Source organism: Trachurus trachurus, assembly GCF_905171665.1.
Source record: "Trachurus trachurus genome assembly, chromosome: 13".
Lineage (NCBI taxonomy): Eukaryota > Metazoa > Chordata > Actinopteri > Carangiformes > Carangidae > Trachurus > Trachurus trachurus.
Genome location: NC_139892.1, coordinates 37,983,145 through 38,004,028, shown reverse-complemented (window position 1 = coordinate 38,004,028; position 20,884 = coordinate 37,983,145). Strand labels below are relative to the sequence as shown.

General features: G+C 41.5%; 1 protein-coding gene across 1 annotated transcript in view; it reads left to right on the top strand.

Moving 5' to 3' along the window:
* Positions 1-20,884, top strand: part of LOC310995925 (leucine-rich repeat and fibronectin type III domain-containing protein 1-like protein) — a gene marked incomplete at its 5' end in the record, with an annotated part of 73,129 nt that overhangs the window by 48,714 nt on the left and 3,531 nt on the right. Inside the window, one exon of the mRNA XM_083985137.1 lies at positions 16,592-16,775. Coding sequence (XP_083841263.1) covers positions 16,592-16,775 — 184 coding nt within the window. The remainder of the gene's footprint in view (positions 1-16,591; positions 16,776-20,884) is intronic.

Genomic DNA, 20,884 nt, shown 5'->3' with positions numbered 1-20,884 from the left:
TCATTTATACAGTCCTCCTAGAGTTTTTTGTGATTGTTGATTGTCTAAAAACCATTGATTATGCCGTAGGTTTTCCTTAAAATTGCGATGGAATATGTGAGGTATTCAAGCAAGTTTATGTGATGAAATTGTGGCACCTTGGGGAGCTGGAAAAAATGTGATTTGATGAAAAAGAAAAAGAAAAGACGAAAGAGAAGAAAGTGATTTGCCTAATGCCAGGATCAGACTACACAAATTCATGCCAATTTTCATTAAAATGACACAGAATATCTCAGATGAAAGGGGAGACTCTCTACTTTCACCAGGAAAACAATTGAGTTTGTAGCATGTCCCACTTTTTAGTTATCCTCATTTGAATACAGCATGTTTTCTCCAAATTCAGCATTATGGGAGGATAATTCTGAGAAAATCAGGTTTAAAGTGAAGGAGACATTTTCAAGCAGAACTCTCTTTTGGACCTTGTATTTTGACTATTTTTGACTTTGCGACGATTCTCTCTGTCTCTCTCTCTGTGTCTGACTGTCTCTCTTAAATGACCTAAATAAACTAATCTTTTTTTTATTAGCCTATTATTGGTGGGATGGATCAAAGAAAAAATTTGGCTTTGCCTTTGATAAGGGACAAGATGTGTTTATGTCATGAGAGAGCCAGTTTGTTTTGATATCGTGAATACCTAAGACTTTGATTACATGAAAACAAAGGGTTCAACCAGGGTTCATAGGTTTGATGAGACACTTGTTTGCTATGGTTACGTGATGGCGTGATCAGGGGGCTTCTGGCCGTCCGTTCGCGGCCGGTTCGGTCCGTTTATGTTCGCTGTACGGAGCATAAGCCGCGGTTGACTGCTACAGTCTGCTCCTACGGCTACCTAAGAATAGGTTGGATGAGTTTGTTGTGGTCACGTGTAGCACTCTAGTTCAAGTTCAAGTTCACTTTTATTTCTATAGCACAGTTAAAAAGACCTGTGACAGTCGTCCAAAGTGCTTCACAGAGCAGAGACAGAAACAAAAACATATGCATGTGCAAGAAACAAGATGACATGCGTAGCCATCACACATTCTCACACACAAATGTATGTACATATACATACGCAAACGTGCACAGCTACACTAGTCATAAACAACAGTGCACATATTTAAACAAAACTAGCCAGGATTAGAAGTCCTTATTGATCCGAAGGCCAAGGAGAAAAGGTGTGTTTTAAACCTCTCCATTGATCCTGCATGTCTAACATGTAATGGCAGGCTGTTCCATAGTCTGGGAGCAGCCACAGAGAAGGCGCGATCGCCCGTGGTTTTTAATTTTGACCTCGGTACATCCAGCAACAACTCACTGGATGACCGTAGATCTCTGGCTGGATTTCAGATTTGTATAAGTTCTGCCAGATAAAGGATAGAGGAGCCAGACCAGTTAAAATCTTTAAAACAATTAATAACACTTTAAAATCAATCCTAAAGCGGATAGGAAGCCAGTGGAGGGAGGCCAGAACAGGAGTGGTGTGTTAATGTTTTTTAGTGCCAGTCAAAAGGCGAGCAGCAGCGTTCTGCACCAGCTGCAGGCAGCGGAGTGAGCTCTGGTCAAGACCAACATAATGAATTCCAAAATCGAGCCTACATGATACAAAGGCATGGATAACTCTTTCCAAGTCATTGAAAGATAAATAAGGCTTGACTTTTGATAAAATCTAGTCATGTGATGCATGATCACATGGCTTCCTTTCATCACAGTATCACCAAAATTTATCACAGGGTGGGGAAGGGCTAGCCTGATGCATCAGCCGCTTATTTCATTACATTTCATATAGCGTCTGAACACGAGCCGTAGAGATTCGTTTGCTTCCGGGAGGCGGTTGCTTCCGTTTGCTTCGACTAATCGCTGCTGCTTGGCGGTGACGTATGCTAAAAACGTCTTTGCCCTCCAAAAAATTCGTCAAACATGCTTCTTGTTCTGGCTTTAAGTCTTCAATATCCGGAATAGTTTCAAGCACAGAGCGTATAGCTTCGCCGACATCCATCTCGTCAACTGTTTACAGCAGCTTGGGAACTACACCGGTATTTAAGTTTGGGTGCTTCAGTTCAACGTCATCGCCCGTCATCGCCACATCTGCTCGCTGATTGGTCCTACCGTTTTGGCGGACGGAGCAAACCGAAACGCATTGCTAGTTTCCTGACTACATGGTTGAGGCAAATGAAATTCGCCGGAACCAGTAGGCGGCGCCAGCCTGGCTAGGGAAGGGCGCCCTCTAGCGTAAACTGTGAAAAAAAAAAAACTTGTTCTTGGCACTGAATGAGTTAACATACCTCATGTTCTCTCTGTAGGACAGACAGTCATACTGTTGTCTTCACCAGACCCAGGAAACAGGTCCACTATAGTTTTTTATTCCTTTTATTTTTCGTAACCAAGCAAAAGACCACTACAGTAGCATCACACACGACGCTACGGTTGTCATGGTTGACATTTTCTTGTCACACCTCCCCAATTAGTCTACTTGCCAACAATGAGTACCCGGAAATGTTGAGTACCCCAAAGTTTTATGTTAGAAATAGATAGTATGGATCCCCAGTATTCAGAAACTGCCGGATGCTAACTTATATATATTGGGCAATTAGCATAATTGACATCATTAGCATACATTAGCATAATTGCCTATATGGGCAATATTTCAACAAAATTTATTTGGCTGATCTGGGCAATATTGGAGTGGTTTTAGGGGTTATTGATGATGCTTACAAAGTCAAGCAGCACCCGCTGTATTTGCTGCTGATTGTTATAGTGAACACAACAACAGTAACACACAGGTGCGTTATCAATAAAAACAGCAGCAATAAAAGCTGATTCAGACACCTGCATTTCAGTTGACTGACTGACTGTCTGCAGCTCGCTCACCGTGGACACGTGTTGCTGAGAACATTATTTATCTGCTCCCGCTTTCATCCGCGCTATCTGTGCGACACAGAACACGCAGTGTTTGTGTAATGAGCTGTGAATGAGCTGTGGTATTAGACAAGTGTGCCTGGACAGGTTTTTTTCTCTCTCTCTTTATCTGCACAAGGAGGCTTCTGTTCTTCTTCTGCTCATTCTCCCCCGTCCCCCTCGTCTCTTCTCCTCCCCCTCCTCTCCTACACTCCATCCACTCTCAATTTCTCCGCTCTCTGTTTCGCTCTGCTCTGCTCTCTGGCTTCTCTTATTGATATTCAGAGGATGAGAGGTGATGAAAGTGAGGATATGCAGAGAAACTCTCACCCTGACCTTGTGTTGAGGGTATGAAGGGAATTATCCCTGTATATTTTATACCTAGATTCTCCTGTGGAATCTCAATAAAGTCACCTTTCCAAGAATCCAAATGGATTGGGTGAAAAAAAAAAGTAGAGATAAAATGAAGGATAGTTGTGTTGGTATTGATTTATTTTGCAGTTAATTGTCGCGCTCAGTGTGGTCCCGCAGCAGTACTGTAAAGTGCGTCACAAAAATATGGAATCTGGAATCAAGTTCCATGAAAGCTCGTGGCCATTAAAGTCGGGCTCTTGTGGCTCACATTCTTCCTGGTGTTTGGATTATTGGATTATTGGAGAGCTTTTCTCTCTGCTTCCCTCAGCTCAGTGTCTTCAGATGGCTGACAGCCTGCCAGCTGCTTCCCTCAGGTTCAATACTAATTGTACAGCTCTGACTCACTGCTGTCAATTACACACTCGGCTTGTTGGCCGGCTCTCACCCCCCGTAGGCTTTTGTATTGGTACACCTTTACTCAATAAGCCGTTCTTGGCATGCTCCCATCATGCCTCTGTGGTTGGACAAAATACTGATTTTAACATTAAACTGCTTTATACTGTGTTTTTACCTGATTTAATCACCTGGTCTGTTTGGTTTGGAAAGGAGAGATGAAGTTGAAGAGCCTTCTGTTTTTCTCAGGAAGGTTCAAACTGAGCAAAATAACCCTGAACGTATTATGATGAGAGCTAGTCCGTCCAACCTGTCTCAGCTCTTCAGCACTGGAAATACTGGGTCTTCCTTTCTGAAAGGAAGCCGTTCCCTGCAGCAGCAACATTTAAAGCGATGCACTCCCCTGTTAATGTAACAAGAGCAAATCAATGGTTTGTGATGTAATCCAGAACTTGGAAATCCAAATGTATAAATACAAATTTCTGCTCTTTCAAATCTGCCAAGTTTGGGACCATCATGAAAAACAAGCAGATTAAAGGAGACATATTCTGCCCCGTTTCCACAAATTAAAATAGTTCCCAGGTGTCTTAAAGACATGTCTGTGACATGCTTTGGTCAAAATCCCCCAAGGATCAAACATCACAGCTCTTTTCATCCTCTCTAAACAGCCCTGTTCAGAACGGCTGCTTTCAGTGTCTGTCCCTTTAAATGCAAATGAACCACTGCTTGCCCCACCCCTTCTACCGGTCCCAGGTAGAGGTGGGATTATGCACATTTGAATCCTAGTTACATCACTGGAAGACAACTGAGGGAACAGCTCATAAAACCACATGGATTTCAATCTAGGAAGCTTTTTTTTGTCAATTCTCACATTTTGGTGGCCGGACGGCAAGACAAACGCCCAGATATATGTTAAAGAGCCTTCAAAAAGTGATATTTCCATAATATGTCCCCTTTAAAGCCCCTCCTCAGTCAATATGTTTACATGACAGTTGAAAAACCGAATTATGGCTCTTCAGGTCCGACTAAAACACCCAAATAATGCGATTGAAGACAATACAATACAATGTGCGTAGCAGTAGAGGCGGCACAAAGTGTAGCATAGAAGCCGGCCGAACCCAACCAAAAAAGAAAAACAACCAAAAAAAAAAGCCTGGCCTGATGTTTCAGTGCCGATTTAGTGCAACACACAGAACAACCAGCAAGAAGATGTGTTTTGTTGTTGTTGTTTTTTAAAAGGAAGCCCTACCCGTCCCAACCCGACCCGGAACTCTCAGTTGTTTACCAGGTGACGGAATAGGTCAACCAGAAAGGAACAATGCATATCGCCACCTAGTGTTGAGGAGGAGGCGTGTTTCTTTTCTCATAAACTGGGACAAGGATGGAATTCCAATGAGACACCCAACTGGAGCTATGATATAGCTCAACTTAGCTGTGCACGTAAACACACTGACTGTGTTATAACTGGATTGTAACAAATGTGGGGTCCTCCCACCACTGTGTCTTTTCAGTTTAAGTCCTTATGAATTCTCCTTCACATCTTCCTTTGACCTTGTGATGTTTCCCATCAAAGCTGAGAAGAAAAGGTCAAAGAGTTTTGGCTTTTTTCCTGCAGTCTGTCTTTTGTTATTATTTTGAAGAGAGACTTAGCAGCATACAAATTCCACATTGTGCATTTAAATCCTCTTGAGCGTTCAGTCTATCACTGCATGCACAGCATTATTCAAACCCTTAACTGATACACTCTGTCGACATATTTTAACTGCAGTTACCTTGGATCTTTCCTGTTTTCCATTATGCAGGACTCTAACTGGTTCTGTCCCCAAGGCGAGGCTAATATAAGACGTAAAGCTTCGGTGTAAAGAGTAACCTTCACTGGCAGTAAGCTCCAGCTGCAGTTACTCATTTCATTTGAGCACATCATACATCAGCCTGCTTCCATATACACCATAAAACTGGATTTACATAAGGGCATTAAAGCTGTTTATTAAACTTACATGAGCAGATGGAGATAGTTTCAGTGCCTTATTGTCTGTTGGTGATATATGGATATGGGATGAAGCTTTAATATTTGGATGGACACACTAACACACAAAAGACATATTAAATTTTTTTTATGAGGAATGAAATATTGCGAGCCAATATTGTTTAACTCTGCAAACTAGCTTTTATGCATTTGAGGAATTATTGCTGGAGCCACACGCTTGATAAATGGCCACATGTTGGAGTGATTCACAGGAAAACTGTGCCTCTGTCCATTGCAGCACATGTAGAAACAACTGAAGACAGTTGTGTATATTTCTAGTAGTAATTTGAGTAATATTACATGTACAACTTACCCATCCATCTGTACAAAAGGAAAAAGCCAAAGCTTTATAGATTCATGACCCCATGGAATGAAAAATATATTTTCCTTCTTTAATCCTGCATCCACATCTTAATTGTCAGTTTGTCTCTCCCCCACTAGCATCACTGCTACCTTCAACTAAAGCTCAAACATATACAATCTCACTACAGAATCAATATCATCTTCTTACGTTTCATCCTCCCTGACTCCCCTGTGAGGTCGGCAGGTGGAGAGAGGAGAGAAGTCCTGATTACAGGAGAACTGACAGTCCCACAGGCGGTGGTTAACGTACATTCCACGCTATTGGCTACTGTAGATGTCAATCAAAATTTGAGTCCCTCCCTACCAGCATGTTTTAACTGAAAACATCTCATCATGTTGAACCGTATAGCATTCTAGGAGATGTTTCACAACCTCTTTAATGGGATAGTTCAACATTTTGGCAAATTAGCCCATTGCCATAATCCCTATAGTTTTAGGCTAAGGGGATGTATTGGTTTACCTCATCAAACACATCAAATAAACAATAATCCAACAACTCCACAACGCTCTGGTGGACAAGTTGTGACCTGCACATTCACCACGCTATGAGATAATAACACAACGTTACCAGACAGAGTTGTTTTAGAGGGAAATTCATGCAAAACCGCTGATGTGCATTCCCTCTGCATTTTGCATTTCCCTCTACAACAACTCTGTCTGGTAACGTTGTGTTATTATCTCATAGCGTGGTGAATGTGCAGGTCACAACTTGTCCACCAGAGCATTTTGGAGTTGTTGGATTGTGTATTTGATGAGTTTGATGAGGGAAATCAAGAAATCCCATGAGCCTCCGTAGCGTAGCTCTGAGCAGCTCACGGCTCTGCTCCGCCGTTCTAAAAATAGCTTGCACCGATAATTAAAGGTAACAAACCTACTCCTAAAACTATAGGGATTATGACAATGGGCCAATTTGCCAAAATGTTGAACTATCTCTTTAAGTTTTCTTATAAGGTTTTGTTAATCATCATTTCACCTTCTGCCCCTGCCCTCTGAGCCTTGCACAGGGAAGTGAACCACCAACCCTGACCTGTATTTGTATCAACAGGCCTCAGGCTGATACATGTCTTTCTTACCTCGAGCAACTAAAAGACCACAGGCAACAACAGTACCAGCCCTACATGTGTGTATCTGTGTGCATGTGTGTATCTGTGCGTGCAACTCAGAGCCTTAGGGCGTTCACTCAACCAGTTAGACTGACCCCAAACGCTGCAACGCTTATAGACCAGACCTCTATAATAGAGCAGCTGTCTCTTAGAAACACAGTCTCTATCTTTTTATTTTTCTGTTACTCTCCCTCCCTGTTTCTCACACACACAGACACATATACGTATGCACACACACACACACACACACACACACAGACAACAGCCCAAAGGGTCAGGGCAGGCTTTATAATTCCATTCCTTGTCTCGTCACCTCCGCTCCAGTGTTGATAAATAGGAACTGCCCTGCACTGTCTGACACCTGAATAATATATAGCTCACACATACACACACTGAGGACGTACAAATACCCACAGGTACACACAGAAAATAGACACACACATTGACGGAGAGAATACAAGGTGTATACACAGGTACAAGTACAAATATATTCACAAACACACACTCTGTCTCTGTCTCTGTCTCTGTGTGTGTGTTTCTCGGCTCAGATTCACTCGACTTAACTATAACAAAGCCAACAGCTCACACAGTTCACAATCTCAGTGCTGTTAGGTGGAATGATGTTGAATTTCTGAAGCCACGTTTACTGTAACTCCTTAAGTTGATACGACAACATTAAGCAATGCGTTTTCACACATCTAATGAAATATTTCCCCCTCAGGCAGAAGCTTTAGTTTAGTTTTGTCCAGTTTAGCCTAGAGTTACATCCAAACAGGACGATCTCAGTTTACAGCACCAAGGGTACAGGCTTGGTTGCAGAAAGTGTTGTGATGTGTAGAGGGTGCTGAGGTCAGGGTGGATATAAACCACGCTTCGACCCGAGCCACACGGTGCAGGTCTGCTGGAAAATAACAAGCATTATTCGTCTGATTCGTCCATTACTGATGGTCTTGTACAGAGATAGAAGTGTTTGTCTTCCATCAACTGCTCATTATATAAAATGTTTGTTTGTTTGAGCTGGACAGGTGCTGTGCAGCGGGTTCATGGGAGCTGATTTGATGAGAACAGCTGCCTGCCTCTGGAAACACACGGGGGAATGTGTGTTTAGAGCAAAACCCATGAAAAACTCAAGAAGAGGGCTGATAATCATTCTCATGACAGACGCCTTTCACATCACACATGATAGTTTGAGTCAGTTGTTGTATATTGATGTGTCACATCTTAAGTTGCATTCAAAAAAGAGTTCATTACAAGAAAGAAGAATGTGACAATAATAGCTACTGAATCCTGGAGCATCTCTAGTGCCAATGTGAGATCTCTCTCTCTTCACCCCAAAACACCTTCTTTATACTTTGGCTTGTCTCTAAAACTCGACCTTCTCCAGACAGAGAGGAGCTTCTGTCCAGATGTTCCATAACCTTTGACCTAACCGTTTAACCTTTAAAGGAATAGTTCACCAAAAAATGAAATTCAGTCATTAGTGACTCACCCTCATGCTGATGAATAGTTTTTTATTCCTCAAAGCGCATCTGGAGACCCGGGAGGGGGGTTCGTATAACGAAAACTTTACTGTATATGAGAGTCAATAGCGCCCGACACAAAAACGTCCATAAAACTACACAAAAACCATTTAATATTCCTCCACACTGCTCGTCCACTGCAATCCAAGTGTCCTGAAGGGACATAGTCCAGAGTTTACTCGAGACAACATCATTTAGGGCAGTTGTTTTCAAACTTTTTTTTTTGAAGCAAACACCAGAAATACACAAATATTTGTTCTGAGACTGAACAACATTACTTTTTTAGTCAATGTAAGTTAAAATTAGGGCCAATGGCATCATTTGGGGAAAAGTTGTAGAGAAATCTCTGGGAAAAAAAATGGTAAGAGAGAGAGAGAAAGAGAAAAGTTGGGGACCCCCTTGAACCCTCTCAAGGACTGCTGGGGGTCCTCAGACCCCACTTTGAGAACCACTGATCAAGGACATTTTTACAGCCTAAACAGTCCTGTATTGAATTTTCCTGGGGCGCGCTCTCGCGTTTACGTGTGTGAACATCAGCGCGCAATACAGGACTGTTTAGGCTGTAAAAATGTCTGAAATTACGTTGTTTTGAGTAAACTCTGGACTATATCCCTTCAGGACACTTGGATTGTAGCGGCTACAGGTTTGAGCAAATAAAAGCCGGCCTATTTTCAGAAAATATATAACTTGAACTATGTATTTTCTGCAAGTTCTTGTGAATGTACAAACCCAGCCAAGAACAAAAAGGAAGCCCAAGGCCCCAAGGTCTTTTGTTTCAACCCGAACCAGCGCATCTAGTCAGTTTGGTCGGCCCAACCTGGCTGGTTGAGGACTCTTCATGCATTCAATAGTTAGACAGCACCGCTTAAATTGCTTTTTTTACTCTCAGTGCCACTGTTATAGTCAAGAAAATGACTTCCAGAGTGAATTAAACAACACAGCGCTCTTGCCTTTGGTGCCACTTCAACTGACTGACCCAAGGGAAGAGCTGCAACACGCATTTATTTACAATAAGTTTAATTGTGCCAATTAAACCTCTGAATGAATACATGCCCTTTCCTTACACTTTCATGCTTAAAATCAGTCAGTATGCTCCCATCTTTGCTGAGCAAAGGATTTGTGCGAAATGAATTAAAAGCCTGTCTCTAATATAAGCCGGTTCAGTTTGGCAGTTGCAGCAAATTAAAGCCCTGGCTTCTAATTATTATATGATTTACGGTATATATTTATAACAAAAATACTGATGAATGAGGTTACATAATCAGTGATGAATAGATAATGTAGTATAATACTATCAGTGTTGATTGTCAGGCCATATCATATCACAACACACATCTACTCTGAGCATATTATGTCATCTGTCTGTATTCCTGCATGTGTGTTTATATTTCCCCCATGTGTGTGTGTGTGTGTGTGTGCGTGTGTGTGTGCGTGTGTGTGTGTGTTAGCAGTAATCTCGGTGCATCAGAAAGTGGCCTAGTTCACAGCTCCCATGTTCCTCCACTCAATTATACATCTCTATCTATCTCTACGCCCCAGAATACTCTTTTTCTCCGCTCTCTTTACGAGCTGTTCCATCGTCTTTCCTCCATCACCAACTCCACTCAAATTAGTTTCCAAGAATCAGTCTTCAGAACCAGGCTCTTCATTGTCTATAGGGGTGACACAGTTAAAGATTCCTCGTTGGTGCTTTGGTGCTAATGCAACTCTAGTTTTCACAGCAACTTTCGTGTTGAGGGAATGAACCAGGAAAACACTGTAAAATACACTGATTCTGTACTTCTTTATAAAAAATGTTCATGGTTCAAGCTCCACCACCACTACAAGATTTTGTTGTATGCTTGCTGCACTTTATTACAGGCATTCTGCAATACAAATCAGCACGTTACTGTACAATCCAGCACTTTATTACGGGCATCTTGCAATAGAATCCAGCAGTATAGTGCACAATTCTCTCTCTTTCTAATTGGTGCAGCTTTGTGGTTCTGTGTCCTGTCTTTCTATCTAACACCTACCTGACAATGGGACAATAGATGGAAATGAGCCATATGGCTATAATCTCATTCATATTTACATTAAAAATGTCCATTAATATATACTGTCCCATTTCTTAAAGGTATAATATGTAGGAATTCCCCCCATCTAGCGGTGCGGTTGCATATCTGAACGTATTCTTGATGTTGCATTCACGTGACATCGGGCAGACGTCAGACAGACAACAGACACTGCATGTAACAGGATAAACAAGCGTCTATGTAAACAAGTGGTCCGCCAGCACGAGACAAAACAATACAGGCAATGTGACAATATGTTGTCATGGTGATGTGGTATTGTTTTACCGTCTTTCTCTGGTGGAGTAAAATGACATCCGGTTGGTTTGCCGACGGCCGTCTGCCTGACTGCACCTGAATGCAACACCAGTGCCTCCGTCCTTCCTCACACTACACAGTGGTGACAGTTTTAACAGGCCGAGCCCACAGCTCCGCTCAGTTTCCGTGGTTACCTACGGTCACGATGCAACATGGCCGCCTCGGTTCGGTGCGTCGCCCACTTATGTATTTGTAACGACTTGTAACAACTCATTCTAAGGAACCAGAAAGCTTTCATTTGTATGCAGCTGTGATTCCACTTCAGTGAAATACGTATTTATGAAAGCAACATTTGATTTGTGATTATAAAAAGCCAAATAAGTTACATACTGGGGCTTTAAATAAATAAAATTGAAATTGAATTGAAAATTGAGGGTTAAAAGTCAAAAACTCAGCTCTTGTAATAGTGGAGAGGGAAAATGTGTGTGAACAGATACATAGCCTACAATAGTATTGTATCTGTCGTCTCTCTTGTATTGTTGACCCTGTGCATGAGACAGAATTGACCCTTTGACTCAGATAAGGAGGTGATACTGACTCTCTCTCTGTGAATCTGACCCACAACTGAAATATGTAAAGTTTCTATATTTTCATCTTTTCCCATCTTGTCACTGAATCCATCTCTTGTCCCTTGTTTCTGACATCTCTTTCTTTATTATGTCTCACTCTCTGCTTATTTTTCTCCGTTTTTATTTTCACTTCCACCCTCTCTCCCTATTTTTCCTGTTTCCGTCTCACCTCATCTCCCCTCTCTCATCACCCGTCCTCTGTCTTACTCTTTGTCTGTTTTCTCTTTCTTCTTTCCTCCTTTCACCATGGTCTTCCTCATCTTCCTTAAGTTTTCAAGCAGAAAATTGAAAAGTGTACCACCTTTTTCCATTCCCTCCTCTCTCTCTTCCTCTGTCTTTTGTTCTGTATGAACTTCTCCACTTCAGTGTTACTTTAGTTTCACTCTATTTTCATTTGGAGAACTCCCTTGATCATCTCTTTATAAGGCTGCTGTGTTTGATCTCTGTTGTTTTCTCTTCAGCATGACTGAAACCGAATGAAAACTGCAATATCAATACAATACAATAATCTAAATATATCTGCATGAGTGGACAGCAAGGGTCCAAGACTGAAACATAGGGGACAGGATGTCTCTCTACTCTCCAGCAGCAGCACATTTAATTTAAAGACGAGGCAGGATTATTAATGCAGCACCGTTCAGACACAGCGCTTCAAGGCATGGGAATGCATTAAAAATCAGACATTAAGAAAACATTAAAATTGCATTTAAAAGACCCTTAAAAACAAGAAGATAATTGTTAAAGATTAAAAATATAATTTATTGGTAATGCTTTAAGGTGTGATTTAAATGAGCCTCTGCAGATGGCAGGTGTTCAGAGAAACTAAAAGCTGCTTCACCTTGCTTGGCTCTGATTCTGGGAACACTGAGTAACTCTGTCCCACTTCACCTGAGGGGTCTGGATGCTTTGTAATGAACAAGAAAATCAGAAATGTGTGTATGCCTTAGATCATTTCAGACTTTTAGAGGAGGGGTAGGGTTTTAAAACCTATGTTTGAGCCACAACAGGACAGGGCTGTGATTTGAGGACCAGTATGATGTGCTCCACTGTCATGGAGTCAGAGAGGACTGGGAGCAGGATTCTGAAGTAGCTGCGACCTGGTTCACAGATTTTTTACGAAGCTTATGAATGCACCGTTACAATAGTCCTGCCTGCTGAAAATAAACAGGGACTTTTTTTTTCCTCCATCTTGTTTCAACAGATATTCTTGAATTGTGTTTTAAAGCTGCGTAACTTCTATACCCTAGAGGATTTCTGCGTTATTACAACGATACGGCCGGCACCTCAATATGGTGTATGGCCCAGTGTAAAAAGAACAAATACTGAAAAATAGCGCGAGGTGTTAGAGGAGCCCAACGGCTTAATCAGCATTGTATCATCTCCTCTTGTAGTGGCTTGGGTGAAACGGATATTTACAGACACGTAGAAGTTACGCACTATAGCTTTAAGTTGGTAGTTGACAGAATCTGTTTAATCTAGGGCGTGGCCTCTTTAAGTGACAGGTGCTCCACATACTGTAAGTCCCACCTCTAGCTGCAATTTAGGCAGTGGGGTCAGACACTGCCAAGATGGCAGCACAGTATGAGCTTCAAAACCACTCTTCAGAAACCTGTGGGTACCTATAGTTATAATAATGTTATTTCAGGTAAATGACAATTAAAAAAAACAACTGAAAAGTATACTTTCATATATTGTAGGCTATATAAAAACAGGATAAATGACATATTTGTTTTCTGAATGTCACTTCTGTGCTGAGCGTCGTCAAGGTTGATTCCTCTCTGTTTCCACCTGTGTTTGGATTCAGGTTCAACTCATCACAACATGCAGCCTCATAACTCGCCCGGACCCCCCCACGGTCTCTACATCTGGCACATCACCAGTGAAACGAGAGCCCATTAATGACGCTGCACATGTGCTCGTCCTTGGCACATATGCTCTACAGTTGGTGAACTACTTAGTGCTGCATGATTGAGCTGAGACCGGTTGCTGGATTGCCCCAGCCTCTCTCGGTACACTTCATGAATGTCGATGTTTATGCCACTCACAGACTCAGAGTCTGATCATCATTTTTGTCGTTGTGTGGTGCAGAACATTCATCAAACAACCTGGGACTCTGCTCTAATGCTATGAAAATAATGTAATTTGGTGTAAGGTTGATTAAGCAGTAGCCCTGTACTGTGCTGTTCACTGTTCACACAGTAGGCTGTGTATTTTTGCAAGAGTGTAAATATTGAGGCTGTGATAAAGAAGCCACGCCAAAGCTTAATTATTTATAGGCTACAGGGGAAACTTCCATCAGAAGCTTCATACACCTAGAAGTTTCATTCTGCATCAGCACAACATGGTCTCGGCTCAATATTGAAAACGTGTATCTTCTAAATGAAACAGCTTATTCAGCACCACAATAATATGAACAGTTTTATAAAAGTGTAGTACGCTCTCTCAACCTTTTATATGTGGAATAAGGGAAAAACCATACAAGAAATCCGTCATTCTGTGTGCTTCAATATGAAGCAGCCACCCTCTTCAGTATTGTTCCTCTCCACAACAGAATAACTGTCACAGTCACAGTGAATGAAGTTGATTTCTGTTTTGTCCCTGTATTTACTGTATCATCAACAATGGACTGGCAGCTCAGAGGTAATCTGACCTCTCCAGTCTTTACTGCTTTATGTTCAAGTCAGAGATGTCTGGTACTGTGCACACACCCCCTGTGGTGAGCAAGCTGCCGCTAGGTGTTGCAGGACATGAAAAGGATAAAGGCGGTGGTATGGTGTTACACAGGGTTTTCACTGCCGATCTAAGGCAAAGGCACCGCCTGGGTAATTTTGGCCACTACCTTAAAAGGAGTAAAAGGAGTCTGGAGTTTTGGCTAGACTTATACAAATGAAATCCGTCTTACAGTAATCATCACCTATGCGCTTCTAGTTCTGTGTCTGCAGCCCCCCCTCCCCCTCCTCCTGTGCCTGTATTTTGGTCTTTTGCTTTGTTTTGTTGTGCACATGGACGTTTCTGGGTGGAGAGCGAGAGAGTCGATGTTTTCTCTCCAGCCAATGACAGAGCTCAGGTGAAGCTACGTCAAAGACGGTTTATAAACCAAGACCTTCCATGAGGAGTCAGCTTCCTGTATGATGTCACTAGGCTTCTGCTCGGCCACGCCCCTTTAGGGAGACCAGAGGCAGCATAGAGTGTATTGACTCCAATGGGACAATTTAACGTGAACACCGATTATGGTCTGTCCTTTCTCCCCACAGTCACTGAAGTAAATTTTGGACTCATTTTTCACAAGCCAGATCTCCTCTGAACAGTTTGACACCAAAATGGCAACTTTCAGACAGACACATGAGGAGAAAATCCACTTTGTTCCAGACCTGTCTCTGTCTCTACGACGACACACTCTCGCCAGATTTGGCTCAGATCTCCTAGGCAACGTCAAACAAACGGCCGCGAACTCCCGTGAAAATTATTTAAATTATTTTTGTCATGCTAAATATGACTGTTAGTAGTGTAAATATTTAATGTTATCATAAGAAAATATAAATATCTCACTTTCATCTACCTACACATTGTATTTACACACACGATCACAGACGAGGTGTTGACGGTTGGCCACGCCCACTTAGAGAGACAGGAAGTGAAACCATTTCATATCATTGGAGCCTCTCATGGAGAATCTTTCCATTTATTGAATATCTTTGGCTATGTGCAGCAGAGTAGGAGGTCTCAGGGCTGCTAGGTGTACTAGCTGTCCCGGATGCTAACAAACGCTAGCACGTCTCAGCAGCAGCAGCAGTCAGGACCACAAAGAAAAAGAAATACAGCCTGAGTGAAGCGCTCGAGCTGTGGACGGATACCCGGACGTCACCGACAACTAAAGCCTCGAGTGGTAACAAGTATGAGGGCTGTTGTGGTGAGGGGATAGCTCCATGCTAACTTCGGCTAGCGGTAGTGGTTAGCATCCGCCGCTAACACCCTGTTCCCAGCTCACCACAACGGCCCTCCTGCTCGTTACAACATAACACTGGAGACTCCCGTTGTTCGTTCTTTTGTGCACACAAACCCGTTACTTTTCAATGAAGACACAGGTCATGTGCGCTCACAACCCAACACGAACCCATAGCGGCTTGATTCAGTGCGAGGCGCTTGTTTTTTTCGTGCACGTCTGTGTTGCACAGCTCCATGGAACTACTGCTCCCTCCAGTGTTGTGTCAGATCCCCGTTCCCCCTCGGGCTGTGACTCTCCTACTTTTTCCCACAGAGCTCTGGCCCTGTTTGAAAGGAGAAGGAAAGATGTCACCTCTGGATTGCACATTGAATGTGTATTATAGAAGAGAAAGACACTTTTTACAACAGATATGTTGATAGGGTGATTTTCAGCCTCCTTTCATATTGAATCAGTGATGGGAATAACAGCGTAACTAACGACGCAACTTTTTTCAGTAACGAGTAGGCCTAATCATAAAAGTTACAGTTTCCCCCGCTAAAACGCTGTTCCTGTTACTGTCAACATATAATCCACGCATGGAGCAACTTCTGATGGTGTATGTGAAGTTTTTGTGAACATACTAATCCCCTTACAGAAATAGCTACCACATGAACTTCCCATGTGATTCCCATGTGTGTTTTCACATGGGAATCATGTTATTTGCACATGGGAAAAATGCGGTTTTGGCCCAATTTTATGTGAAAAATGGGTTCACATGGGAGTTCACATGTGATTCACATAAAATTGGGCCAAAACCGCATGTTTCCCATGTGCAAATAACATGATTCCCATGTGAAAACACACATGTGAATCACACATAGTCACAAACTGACTATCAGCGATCTACTGTTGAAATCAGACATCTGTTTTTGATATCAAATCAAATCAAATCTCTCTCTCTCTCTCAGTTTCAGTTTCAACAAGCTTTATTGGCATGACTGTGATTTACAATCTCTCTCTCTCTCTCTCTCTCTGTCTCTGTCTTCCTCTCATCAGGATGATCCCGGCCAACCACAAATACTTCCTGCTGAGTGACCTGGCGTCGTCGCGGGACTATGAGCTGTGCGTCTTGGCCGTGTATGACGACGGTATCACGGCGCTGACGGGCACCAAGCTGGTGGGCTGCGTGTCCTTCACCACGGAGACAGAGTACGGACGCTGTCACTCCATACGAGACCAGGTCAGTGTCTTCACGTGTCGGACAACGTGATGAGCTCAGCAGCAGGAATTCTTCCTTCTGCAACTCCTGAGTCAATCTCTAATTGTTGGGGACACCGCGGGATGGATTTATTCCATTTCATGTGTAGCTGTGGAAACCTGTCACTCGGTGCACAGCGGAGCTTCTCTCAGTGTGAGCCGTAACCCAGCTCTGAACACATTTGGATCAAACAAAGAGAAATTAGACACAATAGAAACTGAAACCGATTAAAAATCAGGCGAAACTTCTGAACAGGCAGGAGTGTGAACACAACGCTCGACTGGACCCGTTCATTTCCAGCACAGACACACCGGCCTGTCACCTGTTTAACCACACACACACACACACTGGCTTCACCTCGAGTTTTTAAAACAACACAATCACCAATTGAAACGTTTCAACACGCGGGATCAGATACTTTGATGACAGCACGTGAACAAGTTGTGACAGATCTGTTTCACCAGTTTGCCCAGCGGCTGGCAGCTCACTGACTCTACTGAGCCTGTGTGTGTGTGTGTGCTCTATAAGTACATATGACGACAGCGGTGTGTGTCCTCAGTCTGAACAGAAGAGACAAACTCAACTGGCAGTGGAGTGGGGGTCAATGGGCTTTTATTAGCTGCTTTACCTGCATGTAGCCTACAGGGGGATAGGAAAAATGGTAACACTTTACTTGATGCCTATCTCTATAACGCATTATAACCATACTTATAATGAGTTATAATGTAGTTATAGCACTGTATAACTAAACACTTATAAATGATCATAATGCTTTATAACAATAAGCATAACACACTATAAAGCATCGTATCATGACTTATAAGGTCAAGTATTATAAGACGTTAATATAACACATTGATAATAAATGCATTATAAATATAGTTATAAACGTGTATAACTATCATTATAAACACTCATGAACTATCATAAGTCTTTATAACAATTACCATAAGACATCATAGTACAATTATAACTCTATTATAATACTTGACCTTATAAGCCATTATAAAATGCTCTATAATGTGTTATGCTTATTGTTATAAGGCCTTATGGTAATTTATGAGTGTTTATAATGATAGTTATACACGTTTATAAGCCAATTATAACACATTATATTTATAATGTATTATCGATGTGGGCATTGTCAGTGAGTTACTAACAGTTATAATGTATTATAAGATCTTATAAGTCATGATAAAATGCTTTATAATGTGTTATGATTATTGTTATAAAGCATTGTGATCATTTATGAGTGTTTATAATTATAGTTATACAGTGCTATAACTGCATTATAACTCATTATGAGTATGGTTATAATGCGTTATAGAGATAGTCAAGTAAAGTGTTACCGGAAAAACAAATAAGGATTAGCAACTAATTGTAAGGCAAATGTATTTTCACCTCAGTCTCAGCAGAGTCTCATCAGAGTTACTTGCCTCTTTTCCCCCAAAAACGACTTAGCTTCAACTCTGCTTGCATCGACTACATAGCTATTCTGTCCCTGAGGCGTACCATTATGCACAAACTGACAGATAGTTATAACAGCAGGATTTAGAGAAAGTCGGACACAGGAATATGTTTACTTTTCTTTACTTTTTAATCTTCTTTCCATCCTTTTTTTGTAAAACTGAAATGAATATAAAGTTACAGTGCTTTAGTAACTCACAAAAATACAACCCAGAATGAATTTACATTAATTACAGTCTCAATGCACAATCCATAACAATAAGCTAAGTTTAGCTTTGCTTAGCATTTAGCAAATTATATTATCAAAGTTATTTTGTTTTTAAATCCAAGTTAAGAATTTCAAATTATTTATATTCCCTGTTGAAGAAAAACACAGAAAAAGTAACAAAACTTACAAGCAAAGGCTCTCTAAGGCGGTCGTATAGCAGAAAAGAGGAGAGGAGCTGTCTGCCTGACCGCATGGAGCAAGAATGACTGCACTACCTGTAACTTACGGCCACATGACCAATAGGAAAACACTTAACAATATAGACAATATAGATTGCAACAAAATAAGACTAAAATGGCACACATCTAGAGGCCACAAAATGCGTGCCATGACAATAGCAGTTAAACAAACATAATAAGATATTGATAACGTCTATCATAAAGAAGGTAGCCAAAAATGTTAAAAAGTTGCCAGATGTGAGTAGGCTACATCGATACTTTGTCAAACTTACTCAGTAAGAAGCCTCCTACACAGGGTTTTATTTCAGCACTGGTCTTATAATGTGGAATATTAACTATGTGGCAACAGGGCAAGGCAAGTTTATCTGTAAAGCTCATTTTTACAACAGTTTGTCTCAGCATCATAACAACATCCTCTGCCCTTAGAACCTCACATCAACTGAGGAAAAACTCCCAAAGAAAAAAAAACCAGGAGAAAGGTCAGTGTGAGAGACAGAGGAGGGATCCCTCACCCAGGATGGACTGAGATGCAGTACTGTAGATGTTGTGAACAGACAAGAAAACAATAACATACAGAAGGTGGTTTATTCAGATGGTATCTTGTCACCACAGGCAACAGCCAGGGCTGGAGAGACACATCATTGTCATTCTTGTAGATTAGATATCTCAGCAACACCGGTGTTCAAATTATGAGCCATCATTCCTTCTGACTGAAAGATGATGATTAGATTTTTGTGGTCTTTGTTGTGAATAACATTATATCAGGGACACTCAGAGGGAATTTCACAACTGCAACACACAAGTTCATACACTAACTAAGACACAATTTAATAACTTAAAAATATCTATGATGATAAAACGAAGTGAAAACATTGTATAGCTAAATGGTCAAAGGCCAGTTTCAGTGTCACATGGGTTAACTGTAACTAAGGGGAAATCATTTCAGTGCTGTTAGCTGTATAAAGTCCCTAACACAATGGGGACATGACAAATAAAAGACAAGGTAATGTGAAATATTCACAGACGAATATTTTACTTAAAAATTATTCTCTGTGTGAATGGATTCATGATGAAAACCACAGTTTGAAATTGTTGAAGCTGGGGAACATTTGAACATTTTGTGTGTTATTATGCCCAAATCACTTCTAACGACAATGACTGGGAGTATTTAACAGACATGACTTACAAAGACACACTAGACACTCTAATTACATTTTTAAAAAAGTAAAAAAAGAAGTTTTCACTGTCAAGTTTCTGTTCTAATCATGTCCCACCCCAGTGTACGTGACAGCTGACAGGGGGGTGAATAATTGAGACATTTCACTCCTTGTGAACTGAGTTGTTTTCGAGGCAAATGCAGTGACTGCTTAACTGTAACTGCCCCCATCTGTAACGCGCATTGGCTGTTATGCATGAATTTACCTCAAAAACGACTCTGTCTGGTAACGTTGTGTTATTATCTCATAGCGTGGTGAATGTGCAGGTCACAACTTGTCCACCAGAGCGTTTTCGAGTTGTTGGATTGTGTATTTGATGAGTTTGATGAGGGAAACCAAGAAATCCCATAATGAGCCTCCGTAGCGTAGCTCTGAGCAGCTCACGGCTCTGCTCCGCCGTTCTAAAAACAGCTTGCACCGACAATTAAAGGTAACGAACCTACTGCTATGACTATAGGGATTATGGCAATGGGCCAATTTGCCAAAATGTTGAACTATCCCTTTAAAATGCAGGGTTAGTTCAAGTAAACAGGACCTGTTCATCTACAGAGGATGAAACAGTGACACAGGTCAACACACACTGGGTGACAGAATGTTGTGATGTCGTGATACAATGATGAGGATTTATGTTCCCATCAGAGATGTAAAAAAAAAAAAAAAAAAAGATTAACAAGTAAATAGCGAAGAATATAATCCCATTTCAAGGTGCATTTAGTAGCTGTTCAGGGGCTTGCTTTTATTTATTTAACTTGCACAATTTAATGATTGAATTTTCCACAGCACAGAGGAGGCCACAAGGTTAAACTTCATAGATAATACAAAGAGAGAAATAAAATAAGTAAGTAGCAAAGGAAACAATATGTAATGCCTGGAGGTCATGGTCTGGGGCTTTCAATCATGACACACAATCTTCCTCGGCAGATGGATTCGCTCAGTTGTCATGGAGCTGCACATAAATGT